The 18,354-nt window shown below is 42.4% G+C and overlaps 1 protein-coding gene across 1 annotated transcript in view; it reads left to right on the top strand.

Moving 5' to 3' along the window:
- The window catches only part of meis2b (Meis homeobox 2b), a 30,911-nt gene extending 12,557 nt beyond the window's left edge, over nucleotides 1-18,354 (top strand). Inside the window, exons 8-13 of the mRNA XM_038727475.1 lie at nucleotides 5,583-5,722; nucleotides 9,217-9,293; nucleotides 10,514-10,572; nucleotides 10,813-10,902; nucleotides 11,917-12,007; nucleotides 17,570-18,354. Coding sequence (XP_038583403.1) covers nucleotides 5,583-5,722; nucleotides 9,217-9,293; nucleotides 10,514-10,572; nucleotides 10,813-10,902; nucleotides 11,917-11,975 — 425 coding nt within the window. The 3' untranslated portion in view covers nucleotides 11,976-12,007; nucleotides 17,570-18,354. The remainder of the gene's footprint in view (nucleotides 1-5,582; nucleotides 5,723-9,216; nucleotides 9,294-10,513; nucleotides 10,573-10,812; nucleotides 10,903-11,916; nucleotides 12,008-17,569) is intronic.

Here is an 18,354-nt window from a genome sequence, read left to right as displayed (position 1 = left end):
ACAATTATCCTCCTCCCACAGGGGTACCCCAAGGCTCAGTGCTTGGGCCCGTTCTCTTCTCAATTTACACCACCTCACTGGGGCCGATCATTCGCTCGCACGGCTTCTCTTACCACTGCTATGCTGACGATACGCAACTATACCTATCCTTCCCACCAGACGACCCCACCATCTCGGCGCAGATCACGGACTGTCTCTCGTTCATATCTGCATGGATGAAGGCTTGCCACCTTCAACTAAACCTCTCTAAGACTGAACTCTTGGTCATTCCAGCAATCTATCCACCATAACATACCATACCATAACATCAAACTACAAATTGGCTCCTCAACCATCACTCCAGCCAGGGTGGTGAGAAACTTGGGTGTCATGATTGATGACCAGCTGTCCTTTTCAGACCATGTTGGTGCTGTCTCTCTGTCGTGCCGCTTTGCTCTATACAACATCCGAAAAATCAAGCCTACCTTATTCAATATGCCAACCAGCTTCTGGTACAGGCCATGGTTACCTCTTGCCTTGACTATTGCAATGCCCGTCTAGCAGGTCTTCCAGCTTGTGTGGTGAAACCCCTACAAATGGTTCAGAACGCAGCAGCGTGTCTGGTTTTTGATCAGCCCAAAAGGACGTATTTCACCCCATTGCTGTGTGATCTCCACTTGCTACCCATGGCCTCCAGAATCAGATTCAAGTCACTAATGCTTGCATACAGAGTGACTATGGGGTTTGCACCCATCTACCTAAACTTCATAATACAAGTTCATGTTCCTTCTCGGCCGCTCCTGCAACGAACGCCGCCTGGCTCTGCCATCCCTTCCACAAAGCAATCCCAGTCCCGGCTGATCGCATCTGTTACACCACGATGGTGGAACGAGTTACCACATGCCATCAGTGCAGGGGCGTCCCTCTCTAACTTCAAGAAGCTCTAGAAAACTCATCTCTTCTGAGAACACTTCCTCTTATAACACCTCTAACTCCTAACATCTAACATCCACATCCTGTGCTCTTCTTCTTCTATCCCCTACCTTGTATTGATTGCACTTTTTGTGAACTCTAACTTCTTTCCCTAGCTATTTACCCCATTGATGCAATATGTGCCATTAGTGCTTACTAGTATTTATTGCTGCTTTTATTAATATGTATTGTCAGTTGCAGATCTCGTGCAGTATTTTATGCTCTGTTAATGATTGTATGTTGTTCCTCAAATGTAAGTAGCTTTGGATAAAAGCGTCTGCCAAATGAGTAAATGTAATGTAATGCTGGTATTGCACAATATCCCCAGCACAGAGGCCGCCTGCAACCCTCTAATTATGACAGCCAGGCTTTATCCCCCAAAACAAAAAGCTCAGAATTGGGTTTATTGTTATTGTATTAACTTACCAAGATATCTTTGCACATAAAACAAATAATATAAAATAAATGCAAATAAAAAGCAAATACTGTGACCACAACTCTACTGTACACTAGCAATGTAATGTCTAATATAATAATAAAGTTAAAATCTTGCAAAATTTCTCAGAATGTAATGACAGAATAACAGCGGTAGGAACTACTACACTGCCGTTAGCGCTGGATTGGCTGCAGTGGTCTGCGTGTCTGAGGGCTGGCATTTGTAGTAAAACTGCCAATATTCGACATCTACACAGTTGATTTCTCAAACCTTCTCAGAAGTGGATTTAGTGATGAAACAACGTACAAAAATAGTACAAAACGTTCTGTTGTTTGCCTCTCTCTCAGATTCTTTCAGCCCCTTGCTTGAATGCCGAAATGAAGTTTACACAAGTTACCAACCAGTGCATCAATTTTTAACCATTCTTGCCAAAATGCAAACTTGTGCCGACTTATTGTTGGATTTAAGGTGTGGCTCCAAGAGGCTTATTTTTAAGTCCAGAGATGATACATTAGTCTCTCATATTTCGTACAGATAGGTAAAATGTACGGCAGGGGCTGCTTTGTTGAAATTTTGTAGGGGGCACTATTGAGCCAATCTTACACAACCACAGGCCCAAATCGGCAACAGAGTTAGACGAATTGTGAAAAGCTTTACAATTTAGCATCGAGTAGGTCTTTAGATTGCACTACTCATATTTGATGTTGATCAAAGAAATTCTCTGGGAGGAGTTTGTTAAAGTATGTTGCGTGTAAATGCCAAAAACAATAATATTCGAATAAAAATGGCTGACTTCCTGTTGGGTTTAGGGTATGGCTCCAAGAGACTTTTTTATAGAAGAAGTCTAGAGATGTTGCATCTGCCCTCGGAATTTCATATGTCTCTGTAAAACGTACAACAGGGGCTGCTTTGTTGAAATTTTGTAGGGGCGCTATTGAGGCCATTTTCCACAACGACAGCCCCAAACCATATAAGACAATAAAAGACAAAACATTCTGAGTATCCCTAGCCATGTGAAGGCTAAAAAGCCAACGTGCAACGTCCAATTCCAAAAATGACTCAAATTGAAACATTACTAGTTCAAGTGTGGCTGCAAAGTTTTGTGACATCTGTTTAAAATAATTAAAATGACGCAGGAAGTGCAAGATAGTTGACTTCCTGTTGAGCAAAATCTCATAAAAGAAACAGAAATGTGTTCTTTATAATGAGTGCCAGATCTCAAGAAGAGCCAAGAAACATGTGTGTGTTTGGGGGCGCTATTGAGCCCACTGGCCACACTCGACTCCATTTACCGCACCATACCATAGGTGTGTGCAAATTTTCGTGAGGATGAAATGAGTTTCCCGTGGAGAAAAAAAAAAAAATCCAAACAAACACCATTTGTACCCTGGCACCATCGTGCTCGGGGCCTACTAATAATAGACACCTGCAGCAATCCCCACATGTACATGCATGCAGTTCATACTGTATAAATTCATAGATTTACTGTGTCCAAAAATTTTTTGAATCAGAATGAAAACAAGGAAACATATATCAATAAGTACTTGATAAGTAACTACATAAAGAATATAAAAGAACACTACTGGGATTGAAAAGTCTGGCATGCATGAGCAGCCCTGTGGCAAACCATTAATATAACTTGTAATTTTATTCAGTAAGAGATACCATTGACTCAGAGTAGGTACAGTGTCTGTTCCAGTGTCCAGTGTTATACTATTAAATTTCTGCCCAATATAAAAGCTGTCTGAACTCATTCATCAACAAACTTAGGCTAAGGCGGTAAAATGGCCCTGTTCACAATATCTCAATGGCTTGTGAAGGTTTTGAATGTAGCAAGGACGATAATAGAAAAGAAGAAAGCAATTTAGGCTGAATTGGAATTACCTAAATGGTATAAAGACATATAAATCTATAAGAACACAGGTTAAGGAGAGTTGAGTGTAAGAGCAGCATAGACTTCTCTTCATATCTTCGGGTTCTGTTTTTTGTGTGTTTTTCTTCTTAGCCCTTGGGCAATACTCCAGCCATCCCTGGGGTAATGCCCATCCCTCCATTCACTCCTGTACCCCCCCCCCCCCAACACACACACACACACACACACACACACACACACACACACACACATACACACCCCACCACCACTCACACCCTCTGGAGTCACGCGTGCAGACAGTGGCAGGCAGGGTGGAGCGGGGGCCTGGGCTAAAGGGGGGCATGGGAGACTTGCAAGGGTGTATGACTTTGAGACTGTACCGTCACACACGGGTTTGATTGGCCAAGTTGCCGGGGAACCGTCAGAAGTGATTAGTGTAGCAGAGGATCTGCCCTGCGGCTTTCCCCTCTCTGGAGCAGAAGAAAGAGGAATGAGGAGAGGAATGGAGGTGGACCAGGTGGGGGGTGGAGGGGAGACCAGCGTGCCTTCCCTAGATAAAATTAGGCTGTACAAATCCTGTTTGTTCTTTTTTTTTCGTTTTTCTTTCGTTCTCTAACTTTTTATGATGATTTTGTTACCTCATATGAACTATATCTTTATGATCTGAAGATGAAAAATACTACAGTAGCACTGTTTGTTATTGATAGCCTGATAATTGTAGAGAGCCTGGTAATCAGACTGAATTGTCGTTTGGTTAATCTTCATTCAGTCAGCTTGGCACTGTGTTCATCGTAGGTTATTTCTTGATGGGAATTGGGGTTATTTTGTTTTGTTTTGCCCTTTTGAGCCCTACCCAATGAGGACAGACTGACAGAACAGAGACTGATGTGGGGTAGTGGTTGCTAAAAGCTGTCAATATTTTTTTAGGATTGTTAAACAAATTTGTCGATTTAAGAGTTGCTAACTTTCTAAGTTGCAATGCCTTTCTGTATGTTTATGTACATTGATGTAGCTATATAGTTGGTAATGTGAGAAGATGACACCCCATGTCTCCAACCATTTAAAAAAAGTTACAGAAACTGTAAACACAAACGCCACCCATGGGAACCTTTCAGAAAGAAGTACCTTAACCGGCAGACTGTAGGAGAAGTTAAGGACAAAGCAATGTAAAGAGTAGAGGAAAGACACAGTGTGAACCCTGTACCCTGTCCATGACTCAGAGCTGGACACCATCCGTCAAAACTCCCACAACCCCCAGGGCCCCCTGACTCTAGAACACTTCCTTTTTAATGTCAATATTCATTAGCTGAAATATTTATGCATGAATATGGCTCATATAGGCGCGTTTGATTGATGCATCTCTAAAAACAAAAAGACATGCTAGGGCAAATCTTAAGAAAGTAGGGTTCCTGTCCTGCCTCAGGGGAGGAGTCTCTCAGATGCATTATTCACATGCCCTCCAGGCAGGCTTTCAAGGCTTCTCTGCCCCGAGGGCAAGAAAAATAACCACCACTGTTAAAAGTAAATCATCTTGGCTGATGCACAATTAATGGCAGCGAGGGAGTGGGAGTGGAGTGCACCTTGTGTTGTGAAATGGTGTGAGTTAGCTAGCAGCGGCGGAAAACTCAGTTTAAAGGAAGCCTCCTGCCTCGATCCACACCAGCTTCCTGCTGAAATCAAACAGAGATGCTGCTGATGGCAGGATCCAGAAACTGGCATGACGCTTCACTGCAGACAATCCACCACAGACGTTGTCAGTCAGGGTTGGGGTTAAAGAGGCCGGGGGTCAGTCCGTGAACACATGGGAACGCAGGGGTGATGGCTTCACGCCCTATTAACCCACCCACCCACACCTAGCTCATTCTCAGTACCCCAAATGAAAACCTCATTTCTGACTTTAAACAGCACCGGGTTTGATGTTATTGGTTTACACTGTATTCACAGGCTAGACTTTTGTTTTTTCTTCCTTTTACTTATAAGGAAATCATTAGTCTTATTTCAAACAGAGGTCACATATAAAAGAGTACATAGCACGGAGTCCAACTGCAGTTTGAACGTTCATTATTTCATGTCAGGCTAGCAGCTCCCGCAGCCATTACCTCATGTCAAACGCGTGGCACAGATTGAATTAATAGCTCTCACACTACAAACTCCTCTTCATTATCCAGCGGCCAGGGAGTCGAAGAATCTTGGGGAAATGTCATCTTTCTCTGTCTGCTTTTTTGCAGCACATTTTCATAGAAGAGCATGAAGGTGACAGGGCCAAATTAAAAACTTTCTTGTAATGTGAATCCTTATGTCTCTGAATGTATCTGATCACAGGAGATGGCCTCGACAACAGCTTGGCATCACCAGGCACGGGAGACGAGGATGACCAGGACAAAAAGAGGCAGAAGAAACGAGGCATCTTCCCCAAAGTGGCCACAAATATAATGAGAGCATGGCTCTTCCAACATCTTACGGTAAGGGAATTTACCGTAAATGGTTTTTCTATACAAGCCACATCATGTGACTTTTTTCAAACTCAAACCCTTTTCTTCTTTGTAATGTTACATTGACTTCACTTAATGCTTGATATGAATGTTGTATAATCCCAGCTCCTACATCAGGCAAAAGGCCCAGGAATGAGCTCAGGCTAGATCTCCCAAAGGCATCTTGAGACTAAGTTCATCTTAGAGAGAAGAGAATGGAGCAAACACAAACTCAACCCTTTTTGAAATACCAGTCCAGGGTTTGTACAGAAATCAACATCAGAAACCTTCCGTTCAGAAGAAGCAGCACTGTTTTGGAGCTTTGTAAGAGGGGTGAGCAAGTCTCTATGAGGAGAGCATTACCTTTTATCCAAAGTCCAATAGATACCACCACTGCAGCCTCCTCAGTGTTTCTACCTCTTCTGCTTTTAGATGTATTATAACCCCTCAGTTGTTTAGTTTGTAAAAGTCCCACACAGGTCCTGTACTTTGAGTAATCCCTTCCTTTCCAAAGCCCACCTTTAGATTTTCCAGATAAAAAAGGAGGATAATTGAATTATCCCCTCTCTGTTCCCCATCCCCTTTCAGGCCTAATTTGTTAAGCACAAGTGTTTGCCGTGGCAGGATGTGCCTATGAAAGTGTGCAGGGGGACTTTGGCATCTGAAAGGCCTATTGCAACACCCAAGCGATCATGCATTCATCAGTCGTTGAGGGTGTGAAAGGAGCGGGATTATGTTTTGTCAGACATTGCAGTGTGAGGCCCGCAGTTAGAAGGCTGTCGGGGGGGTGGTTCTATCCACAGCTAGTTGTAGCCTCCTGCTTTTGTCGTCCATTCTGAAGACCCTTTAAAGATCCCCCTCTGAGGAAGCTATAGAGAAAGCAGCTGTGAAAGGTTTTGATTCATTATATTATTCATTATCAGCTCATTAGCCTGGTCGTAACTGTTGGTTTCTATGCAGCCCTGCATTTGTCCTCATTCAAAGATTGATGCCAAAATCTGAGTTTGGGGAGCCAACATGGAATCCACTGAAAGTGACAAGTGTCATGTCAGAGTCAACTGAAAGTTGAGATAAAAGACTGAGTTACCTATTTATATGTGACATTTGTGCATCTGCCACACCTTAATTATGTAGAAATCCCCCAGAATCAAATTACAAAAACAAATCACCTAAAGGTTTTTCTTTCAATGGATTGGCTCTTCGCATTTTATAATTAAAGTCTCATCCCTTCTTCAGGATTGTATATATTCTGCTGGAATTTGTAGAATGTGCCGTTTCATACATATCATTAACAAATGGCACACATTTCTTCATCAGTATCAAATGAATTAAGTGATTGTTGTTTGTACATTGATGGCTATGTTGCTTGGAGGGAAGGTACCCTCAAAAGAATATATATATGTAGAGAGAGAGAGAAAGTCTTCCGTTTTTTAAAAAGAAAACAAGGTTGGCAGCGTTTTTAAATTTCTCCATTTTAGGTCTTCTGATTTGCGGTTTTAGTCTGGACGAAACGTAGCAAAAGGTCTGTGTTTTAGAACGAAAATGTAGTAGTGTAGATGGGGCCTTGTTTCTCAAACAAGAGGTAAAATGTCAAATATTACACCCAGGATTCTGGCTGCAGGTGTGATAGCTTTAGCCAAGGAATCATGATGTTTTTGTAAAATGGGGATAGAACTTGGACAACCAAAATTAATGATTTCAGATCTGCTTTCATTTAGCTGGAGAAACATTTGCAGCACTTTCTTTCTCACTTGCTAATAGAAATAAGAATTCATGAAATTGCCTTCTTCACTGGTTTTCAATGGGACATAAATAGCTTACACACACACACACACATTGCCACACGCAAAATGTGTGTCCATTTTGACCAAGCCCACAATGATAACTTGGTCGGTTCACAGCGACACAGTTTAGTGACAAATCAACTAGTTTACATTGTGCATCAGTGATGGAGCCATTTAAAGAAACAGTGTTTTACTTGTGTAGACATGTGAGTGATTAACCAAAGCATGATGGGAACTGTGCCAAAACGCAGATGTTTACAACAGAAATAGTAATAAAAATGTTTTTTTTCTTTTTATCAGTGCTTTTTTGACAGTATGAACATGGTCCTTATATCCCCAAACACTGCCTCTCTCCTGTCCATTCATTGAAGCAATACATGATGTGTGTTGAAATCCCGTGGACATACAAAAAACCCAAACAATTTAAAATTACATAAAGCCTTTTTTCACATAATTTGCCCGTGACCATGTATTGTGCCACTCACACCAACTGATGGTATTTGTGAGTAGGCAAGTATATCCTGAAAAGCAAACTCTATAGCACGCCTAGCTAAGACATGTAGTGACTGTCCCATAAGCCTGTATAATTCCTGTTAAGTTAACTAGAGAATATGAAAACAAAATACAACTTGATTAGTGTAGACCCAGGAGTTAAGGTTTCTATACATTTTATATTGTGTGATTTTTTTATTAGATTATTGATCTATGCACTGAGGGATTTCAAATTGTATCCAATGAAACAGGGGTCAATAAATGGTTAAGCCTGAGTTACCAACAGCTTCACAGCATTTGGAACCAGCATTTTCCCCCCCCCCCCTTTCCTCATTTTGGAGCTTTGATTTGAGGGCAGAGCTTAAAGTAATCTGTCACTCAACTAAGTAAGCCACACAACTGGGAAGGATGCTTGTAGTCACTGCAGAATACACCCTCAGTACTCGTGTGAGTGTATCAATATCAGCATTTGTGGGTGTGTGTGCACAGTTTTTTGTGTCCAGTTCTACACCTGTTCTCACTGTTTCTGTGTTGTATGAATGAATGCATATATACAATTATATTGTAATTATATTGTTTGTGTGTGTGTACACAAAAATGAAGTGCTTGGAAGCTCATCCTTCACTGATGAACACAGGAGGTGGCTGCTGGCCTGACAGCAGCAGAATGGGGACTGGCCCACGACCCTGCTCTCAGCACACGGGTCACCTCTGTCTACCATCTGCTGCCCTCCTCCCACTGTCTCTCACATACACACAGAGCCAGCGGAGGGACCGGGCCGAAGGACAGGGGTGGGGACAGGGTTGGGGGAGGCAGGGCGGCCTAGTCTTATCGGGGCCCCAAACAAAAGCCACCATTGTGCCTGTTTATATCCCACCCTATCATTTATCAAGCAATGTCAAATAATGTCACACAAAGGCATGCACTTTTAGCCTGATGTGTTCAGGGGGCCAAGCTGTGGTCAACCTCCATTTTCAGTCAGAGTCTACTTCTGCACTCACTTCCAGGAATTACTGCGCATTGGAGAGACTGGCACCAAATATGATTACACCTGAGTGGAAGTTTTCCCTTGAAGTACAAGAGCCTGCACTTAGCGGCAAAAGGGGTCTGTAAGCAGAGGCCCCTAAATGAATGACAGATGTTTTTGGCTAAAACCTTGACATATATTTCTTTTTGATTATTTAATATTTTATCTTTTGTCACTAACAGCACCCGTACCCCTCAGAGGAACAGAAAAAGCAGCTAGCACAAGACACAGGACTCACCATCCTTCAAGTGAACAACTGGTAAGTTACTCTAAAAACAGATCTGTGCATCAACACCTGAGTGCTTTCAGATCCACACACATCTTTGCTTCTGAAAAGCTTTTTATAAATACATTTGACTTGACTTTAGAGTGCATATTCTGTCTTAATCACAGTCTTGGCTATGACTCAGATGAGAGTTGTAATTTAACCAAAAGAGGACACACAAATGTCATACACACATGCTGCTCATAATTATCAAATGTAGCCTTTTCTTCAGGTATTCCAGGTGTTTGTGTTAGTACATCTAAAGTTACAGTTTACTTTAAATACTTTCATCGGCAGTAGTCCCTAGACTATGGACATACTGAAAAAATAACCTTTTTCCCCCCCTAGGAAGATTCCTGAAAAGAAGTTTGTAATTTTGTGCTAGTTACAGAGTTTTCATTAGAGTTGAGTTTAGTAGTATTAATGCTTACCTTACCTGAAAATAACAATATATGGCATTCCTGCCTGAGATGTAGAGACTGAATAAAAGGGAACAATCCCTGGGTCATGGGTTTAAAGAGGAGATATCCCACCTCTCCCTCACAGCCTTATTTTAGCGTTATACGTATAAATGATTAAAGCAGGCTTCGCTGCCTTTGTAGACTACTTACTTAGAAGCAGGTCCAATCAAATAATCAACCATTCTGAGTTTAGTTTCTGTATGTCAGCCTGTGCAGGGTTCAAGTATGGAGATGGCAAGAGAGACGTTACTTTGTTGCTCTAATATTGCTCTAAAATCCCCCCCAAAGAGTTTGCTTTAAAGTGTGTCGGGTTTCCAACAGACTTAATGGTGGCCGCCCATCTCTAATCCACAAGTAAATATGATCACAGGCTTTAGACAAGGCTCTATCCAATACAGATATCAAAGCATGACAGCTCACCATACTGGTTATTTGCTGGATGTATCAATGGCAAAACATTGGCAAAGCAGTTAGCCTCATCACAGCCTGAGGCTACTGGGCTAAACCCAAATCAATAGATTGTTTAAGCTATGTGACTTTCTCCGAATGCACCACATTATGTCAATAGGAATAAACTAGATTATTAGCCAAATCCCTGGAGACACAGAGTTCAGTTCCAGTTCTTTCAAAGCTTCCCAATAAAATTGGCAGTTTTGGTAAATGCTGGATATTTTAGATGAACGATCTTTAAATTATTATCAGTATACCAGTGAGGGAATCAACGACTTCACATAATATTGTTCTTTTTTTCAGGTTTATAAATGCAAGGAGGAGAATAGTCCAACCTATGATTGACCAGTCCAACAGAGCAGGTAAAGCTGCAGCCTATTCAGTATTCAGTGTGCTAAATACTTCCTTCCATTCAGTTGAATGATCAAACTGTGTCTTAATGATATCACTTGCTGAAGCCACTGCAGCTACAGACAGAGTGGAGGAGACGAGTTAAAGACAGTATGAACAGTGAGACCTAAGACCTTTGGACTCTGCACTGCATGAAGGAGGTGCAGAGTGAAGAGGGGGCTGACCGTCTTGTTTCTCCTCTCTTCTTACAGTGAGTCAGGGTACAACTTACAGTCCAGATGGTCAGCCAATGGGAGGCTTTGTTCTTGATGGGCAGCAGCACATGGGTCTCCGACCTGGAGGTGAGCAATCTCTCAAACATTTATGAAACCATCATTATGGTTATTATTATCAAAATCTTTATGATCATTTTGTGCTTGTGGCCAGCAGAGCTTCTAACAATTGAAAACAAAACACTATAACTAAGGGATGGTTCAGGACTGACCTGAGCCAGCTCTATAAGCTTTATCAAAGAGGAAAGTCTTAAGCCTACTCTTAAATGTGGAGATGGTGTCTGCCTCCTGAACTCAAACTGGAACCTGGTTCCACAGGAGAGGAGCTGAATGCTCTGGCTCCCATTCTACTTTTGGAGAGTCTAGGAATTCTGGACTTTACAGGAAGCCAATGCAGAGAAGCTAAGACAGGAGAAATATGATCTCTTTTCCTGGTTCAGAACATGTGCTGCAGCATTCTGGATAAGCTGAAGTCTTAATGGACTTTTTCGAGCAGAAAAAGTCTGCTCTAATCTAGCCACAAGAAGTTATCCATGTAAGTCAGTTAGCATAGCTTGACAGTCCACATTTAAACCAAGCAACTGTAGACTAACCATGTTCTGTCCAGTTAGTACAGTTGTTAGGAGCTTGTTGGTGTGATTACTCTGGCTGGTAAAAGCTTTATGGATGTTGTGATGGTCCACCCTGGACTGATGCTAGATGGCAGGCACACTGTTACTAAAATCAGTGACCTCTTACCAGACTTTGTGCCTCCATTTCAAAGTTTCACAGGGTTAAAAGTGACCCTTTTCAGGATGATAATATGTTGGGATAACGTCTTCATACTACTTGTCTCTATAGCAGGTTCCAGTTTGACATACACACACAAAGAACATACTTACGTTACTTTTGCTGCCCAGTAGCTGAAAATGGTAATGGTTTCTGTAAAAACTCATCTTCTGTGAGTTCATTGTGAGTGGTCCATCATCTTGTTGGTCTTGTTACTCTTCATTTTTGGGGTGGTGATGGCACAGTGGATAAAAGTGGTCGCTTTGGATAAAAAGCGTCAGCTAAACGAATAATGTAATGTAATGTTCATTTCAGGGCCAATGGGTGGCGTGGGTATGAACATGGGCATGGACGGGCAATGGCACTACATGTAAACCCGCTACCCTGAAGCGAGCTGGAAAACAAGGTGAAGTAATTTGTTGTTTCCCTTTTTGTCTCTCTTCATTTAACAGAGTCAGTTTCACTAGTCCCCACTCACTTGTCCTCTACAGCCTTTTCTCATATTTCCCTTCCTTACCAATCTAATCTAGACCGGGAAACACTACACTGCGACCTGGATGTTTGCTGGAGTGATTTTCATGTTTAAGCAAGAAACATACGTCTATGACTATAACTGAATACAGGCATGTAGATGTGTTCAGGGCGTGACTGCTATCAAGCATGTAAAGTTTGATGCCGATGTGAGCATGTAGACTGAAGTTACAACAACTTCCTCATTCATGTTGAATCATCGATTTTGGCTGCCACGCCACGGGGACACTGTTTTCACAAAAACACCCCGTTTTTAATAATCAGTGGGATTAGACTGGACAGCAATCATCCAAAAATTACCATAAAATTCAAAATGGCTTATTTCCTGTTGGGTGTAGGGCATCACTCCAAGAGGCTATTTGCTACATCTGGACATGATACATGTGCCACAGAAATTTTGTGTGTAAAAAAATATATATATATATATATATATATATATATATATATATAAATAAATTAATAAAATCCCCCTCTCACCCCTTGCGGGGTGGTATGTGTCATCCTCAAGCTCAGGTCCTCTACCAGAGGCCTGGGAGTTTGAGGGTTCTGCGCAGTATCTTAGCTGTTCCTAGGACTGCACTCTTCTGGACAGAGACCTCTGATGTTTTACCTGGAATCTGCTGTAGCCACTCTCCCAGTTTGGGGGTCACAGCTCCCAGTGCTCCGATTACCACTGGCACCACTGTTGCTCTTATGTTCCACATCTTTTCTAGCTCCTCTTTCAGCCCTTGGTATTTCTCATGCTTCTCGTGTTCCTTCTTCTTGATGTTGCTGTCGCTTAGGATTGCCACATCTATCACTACTGCCTTCTTTTGCTGTTTGTCGATCAACACGATGTCTGGTTGGTTAGCCATCACCAGTTTGTCAGTCTGGAAGTCCCACAGATTCTTAGCTCGGTCATTCTCAACTACCTTAGGAGGTCTCTTCCATTTTGACCTTGGGACTTCAGGCCATACTCATGGCAGATGTTCCTGTACACTATGACAGCTACCTGGTTATGGCGTTCCATGTACACACTTCCTGCCTGCATCTTACACCCTACTGTTATATGCTGTACTGTCTCAGTGGCATCCTTGCACAGTCTGCACCTGGGGTCCTGCCTGGTGTGGTAGACCCCAGCCGCTATTGATCTTGTACTGATTGCCTGTTCTTGTGCCGCCATGATTAGTGCTTCTGTGCTGTCCTTCAGTCCACCCTTTTCCAGCCACTGGTAGGATTTCTTGATATCAGCCACTTCTTCTATTTGTCTGTGGTACATGCCGTGCAACGGCTTGTCTCTCCATGAAGATTCTTCATCTTCCTTGTCCTCACCTTTGGGTTTCTGTTGCCCGAGGTATTCACTAAGCCCTTCATCTTTGGGAGCCATCTTCCTGATGTACTCCCAGATCTTCGTCGTTTCATCCTGGACAGTGGTCTTGACACTCGGCCTCCCTCGCTACGCTTGGTGTACATTCTCAGGGTGCTGGATTTGGGGTGAAACCCTCCAAGCATTGTAAGGAGCTTTCTCGTCTTGATGTCAGTAGTCTCTATCTCCTCCTTGGCCAGTTTGTTATACCAGCGGGGTATCTGATGACTGGCAGGGCATATGTGTTGATGGCTCGGATCTTGTTTTCCCCCATTCAGCTGACTTTTCAGGACCTGCCTCACTCTCTGTAGGTATTTGGCTGTGGCGGACTTCCTTGCTGCCTCCTCATGGTTTCCGTTAGCCCACGGCACCCCAAGGTATTTGTAGCTGTCCTGAACATCTGCAATGTGGCCTTCTGGTAGTTCAGTCCCCTCGGTTCTGATCATCTTCCCTCTTTTTGATACTATGCGACCACACTTGTCCAGTCCGAACGACATTCCAATGTCGTTGCTGTAGATCAGTGGATCAGTGAGTCAATGTCTTGCTCATTTCTGGCATACAGCTTGATGTCATCCATGTAGAGGAAGTGACTGATGGTTGTTCCACTTCGGAACCGGTATCTGTAGCCAGTCTTTGTGATGATCTGGCTGAGGGGGTTCAGGCCTATGCAGAACAGCAGTGAGGATAGTGCATCGCCTTGGTATATGCCGCACTTGATGGTGACTTGTGCAATTGGCTTTGAGTTGGCTTCCAGACTTGTTTTCCACAGCCCCATTGAGTTCTTGATGAAGGCTATTAGTGTCCTGTTGATCTTGTACATTTCCAAGCATTCCAGTATCCATGTATGGCATTGAGTCGTAGGCTTTCTTGTAGTCAATCCAGGCAGTGCGAAGATTTAAACGTGTAAAATTTGGTACAGGTCTGAGCATGTACAGTCCAGTTACAACAAATTCGCCACCACACCACCGTCACACCGTCACACCGTCACACCGTCACACCGTTAACTGCAAACTCACAAGTTTTACGACATGGCTTCATCAGTGTGTTCAGGGTTTTCTGGGACAGTTTTGAAGTTGATATGTCCAACCTGCTTGGAGTAGTACATTACAACATAAAAAATGTCACTTCCTGTTGCCAGCAGGCGATGCTGTGACTTTGAGTGAATATTGGCATATGGATGTGTTCAGGGTGGGACTCTTGTAGCACATTCCAAATTTGGTGCAGATTTGAGCATGTAGACTTAAGTTACAACAACTTCCTGTTTTATTGTGAATCATCATACAGTAACTTCCTGTTTTATGGTGAATCATCGATTTTGGATGCCACACCATGGGCACACTGTTCCACGAAAACTCACCATTTGTACAGTTTTTAATTGTCAATGGGTTTAGACCACGCAGCACAAATCTGAAGTTGATTAGACTAATTCTCTAGGAGTAGTTTGTTTAAGTACCGAGTGTGTAATTCCATAAATTTCAAAATGGCTGACTTCCAGTTGGGTGTAGGGCATTGCTCTAAGAGGCTTTTTGGCACGCCTGGACATGATACGTGTGCTACAGAACTTTTGTACACGTAGGTGAAACTTCGTCTGGGGGCTGCTCTGTAGGGGATGCTAGTGAACCATCTTGCCACAAATGCGCAAAACCCATAGAATAAAATTTTTTCACCCAGCCTGAATTATGTGCAAAGTTTGGTGAGTTTTCGAGTATGTTTAGGCCCCCAAAATTGAGGTTACTTTGCAGAAAAAAGTTATTCCTTCAGTTTCAATAGGGACCTCTCATGTTTCATGCTCAGGCCCTAATTATAGTTTATTACCAAATTTGACACAGATAATAACAGTCCCGCCGTGAACACACCCATATGCCAACATTCACTTAAAAGCATAGCACCACCTGCTGGCAACAGGAAATTACATGTTTTACGCTATGATGGACTACTCCTAGCAGGTTGGCCATGTCAACTTTAAAGCCGTCCCAGAACCTGAACCCTGAACACATCTACATGCTAACATTCACCCATAGTCATAGCGCCACCTGCTGGCAACAGAAAATGACCTTTACGAAGCAGTACCCACGGCACGTTTCACCTACATGTATGAAATTTCTGTGGCACGTGTCATGTCCAGATGTACCAAAAAGCCTCTTGGAGCGATGCCCTAAACCAAACAGGAAATTGGTTCATTTGAAATTTATGATCATTTCAGGATGAGTTAGAAACTCCGTACTTTAACAAACTCCTCCTAGAGAAGTAGTACGATTGACTTCAGACTTTCGATGTCTACTCAAAACCCACTGACGATTAAAAGTTGTACAAACTGAGTTTTTGTGGAACGGTGTGCCGGTGGTGTGTCATTTCATAAGAGCCACAATATATCTACCTGCCAATATTCAGTTATAGCTCCAAGTGCGATGTAGCGCCACAAAGGAACAGTAAGGGATGTTTAACACCTTTGTGCAGTGTCTGAAGTGTGGTAAATTCACAGCCACACCGGCAGAGCTCCAGAATCTGCAACAGGGCCGCCTTACACCTCTACGCTATGCAGCTTTAATTTTCCTTGAAAAGTCCCACATCGATGACACTCCGTCTGTGATAAAACATGCAAAAGCACCACAAATAAAGTTCAAGGCACAGGACATTTTGAGAAAATATACAAACAAATATAATTTTGGAATAAAGGTAAAATTATGCTACGTGGTCTATAGAATTATTTTATTGTCAGCTGGGTCTGACTAAATAAATTCAGTGTGTAGGAAACACAATCCGCTCCATTCCCCTCTTCCTCCATTTCTTCGCTCCCACAAATCTGATTAAGAATCGGGGTAATACTCCTCCTCCTCCTCCAACCTCTATGAGTCCCCACCACTGCTGACAGTTCTCAAATCAAGACGTATCGCCTGCCGGAGGCACCCGAGCACAGAGAATTTTATTTAACACCCACTCTCCACTGCTCAATGAGCCACGCTGTAATGACACTTACCTTGATTAATAGAGCTCTTTATATGTAAATAGGAGCTGCATTTGATCCATTTTCTACACCAAAGCCAATTTTCGCCAACACAGCCCTATCTTCCCTGTCTGATAATTACCATGGCTTTGCTAATGAAGTTCAAAGAGCAGATAGTGATCTTCATCTATAAAAACTACAAAAAGACATCCAGATCTGCATAGACATATCAGCTCTCAACCTGAATAAATTCTGCCTATATATTTTAGGAAAGCATTAAATCAAAATTATTTCTCAATGAATGACCATTGGCTGGTTACAATAATAGCTCAGTAGAGCCGTCTGTTTTTGCTTCCACTAATTTGATCTGTGGCGAGAGCGTATGCTGACAGAGGCAGTAAATCTCCCCAGGAGTCATGTGAGGGGTTTCCATGCACGATAAAGTCTAAGCTATAACATTTAATTACAATGAATCTGCACTATTTTACTCTCCTCTCTGATGCACAATACACCATATGCTTTATTATTTACTGCACATCTCGTTTCCATGTTTGCAAGAGAATATCTGGAAGAGCTCATGTCTGAGAAAAAGTCATCATTCAAAGACCTAGACAAATGGACTAAAGTGACAACTGCAAGCAAACAGGACTATAGACTAGACAGGATTTAAGACTAAGGGGTGGTTGCAAGCTTTAGTAAATGTAATAGGAGGAGTACTAAATTTCAATAGAATTCAATTCAAACAGAAATTTTTGGTGTCATAAGTGACACTAAAGACTCACATGCATATCCAACACAAATATGGCTGTGAATCATCTTGCTTATCTAGATGCCATAGATGGTCTCTTTAGAAGTGCAATTCATACAGTTACAAAAATATTCAGGAGGGAAATTCTGTGGATGGCGTGAGATGTGTGATTTGGAGAGGTGGAAGTGAATCCTGTTTATGTCTGTATTGTAAAAGATATGAAGTGTGTCTGCTTTTCATTAAATATTCTGATACAGACAATAAAAAATCCAAATTGGGTTAAAATACTTTTAACCCAACTTTCTAGCATGAGCTTTCAACAGAATATGATTTAGTGATTTTAGGGTGGTGGGAGAGCAGGCCTGGACTCTGTGTCCTAACCCTCTGATCTCTGTCCCAGGCCTCCATGGTTGGCTCAGGGATCTTCTTCCACCTGGCTGTGGCGCTCAGCATGGAGCTGCCTCTGCCCCCGCATCAAACCCACCTGACTGTCAAACTCACCTGATCACTCCTGCCTCACCTTGCTGGAGCCCGCACGGAGCGCGATGTAGATGATCACCATGGAAACGCCCAATCTTTGGACCAGAGGCCGCCTTCAAACTTTGACTGTAAAGTGAACATAGACTCAGTGTGGTCGAGGAGCGTGGCGGCTGCGCGGACTTCACAGCGAACAGAAGCAGTTTGACACAGTTCCTCTATTTCCTTTTAAATTATTTATTTATTTTTCTACAACGGCGAACCACGGAAAAGACGACTTCTCTTTGTTTTTTTTTAAGTAGGCTAAAGCTTTAGCCTTCCCCTAAACAAAAAAAATAAAATAAAACACAGAGTGAAACTGTACAAAGAAACACCCCCTCCTTTAAAGATAAAGGACAAAAACTGGAATATCTTTAAATCTGAGACTCGCCGAGAACTGTAGCCTAGCCTAATTGTTGTGCTGTGTAAATATGTGCTCTTTATTTGGCTGGTCGTCTCCATGTATGCGCTTGCGATCACTAGACTAGATGTTACAGTGAGCTTTTACCACTGATGTGTTCTTTTTAAATCACAACTAAAACCAAACTTTTTTAAGAAAACCCTCTGAATGTTTGTTTTTGTTTATTTCTGCACTCCATCCCTGTCTTCTTTACTTGTGTTTTTAGACAGGGGCTGAAACTACTTGCTGAGGGAAGGTGACTTGATGGA

This window comes from Micropterus salmoides, unplaced genomic scaffold (genome assembly GCF_014851395.1).
Source record: "Micropterus salmoides isolate LMB-PRFRI ecotype aquatic unplaced genomic scaffold, ASM1485139v1 Ms_hic_scaffold_18, whole genome shotgun sequence".
In the NCBI taxonomy this organism is placed as follows: domain Eukaryota; kingdom Metazoa; phylum Chordata; class Actinopteri; order Centrarchiformes; family Centrarchidae; genus Micropterus; species Micropterus salmoides.
The sequence above is the reverse complement of the archived record's forward strand: the minus strand, read 5'-3'. Positions and strand labels throughout refer to the sequence as shown.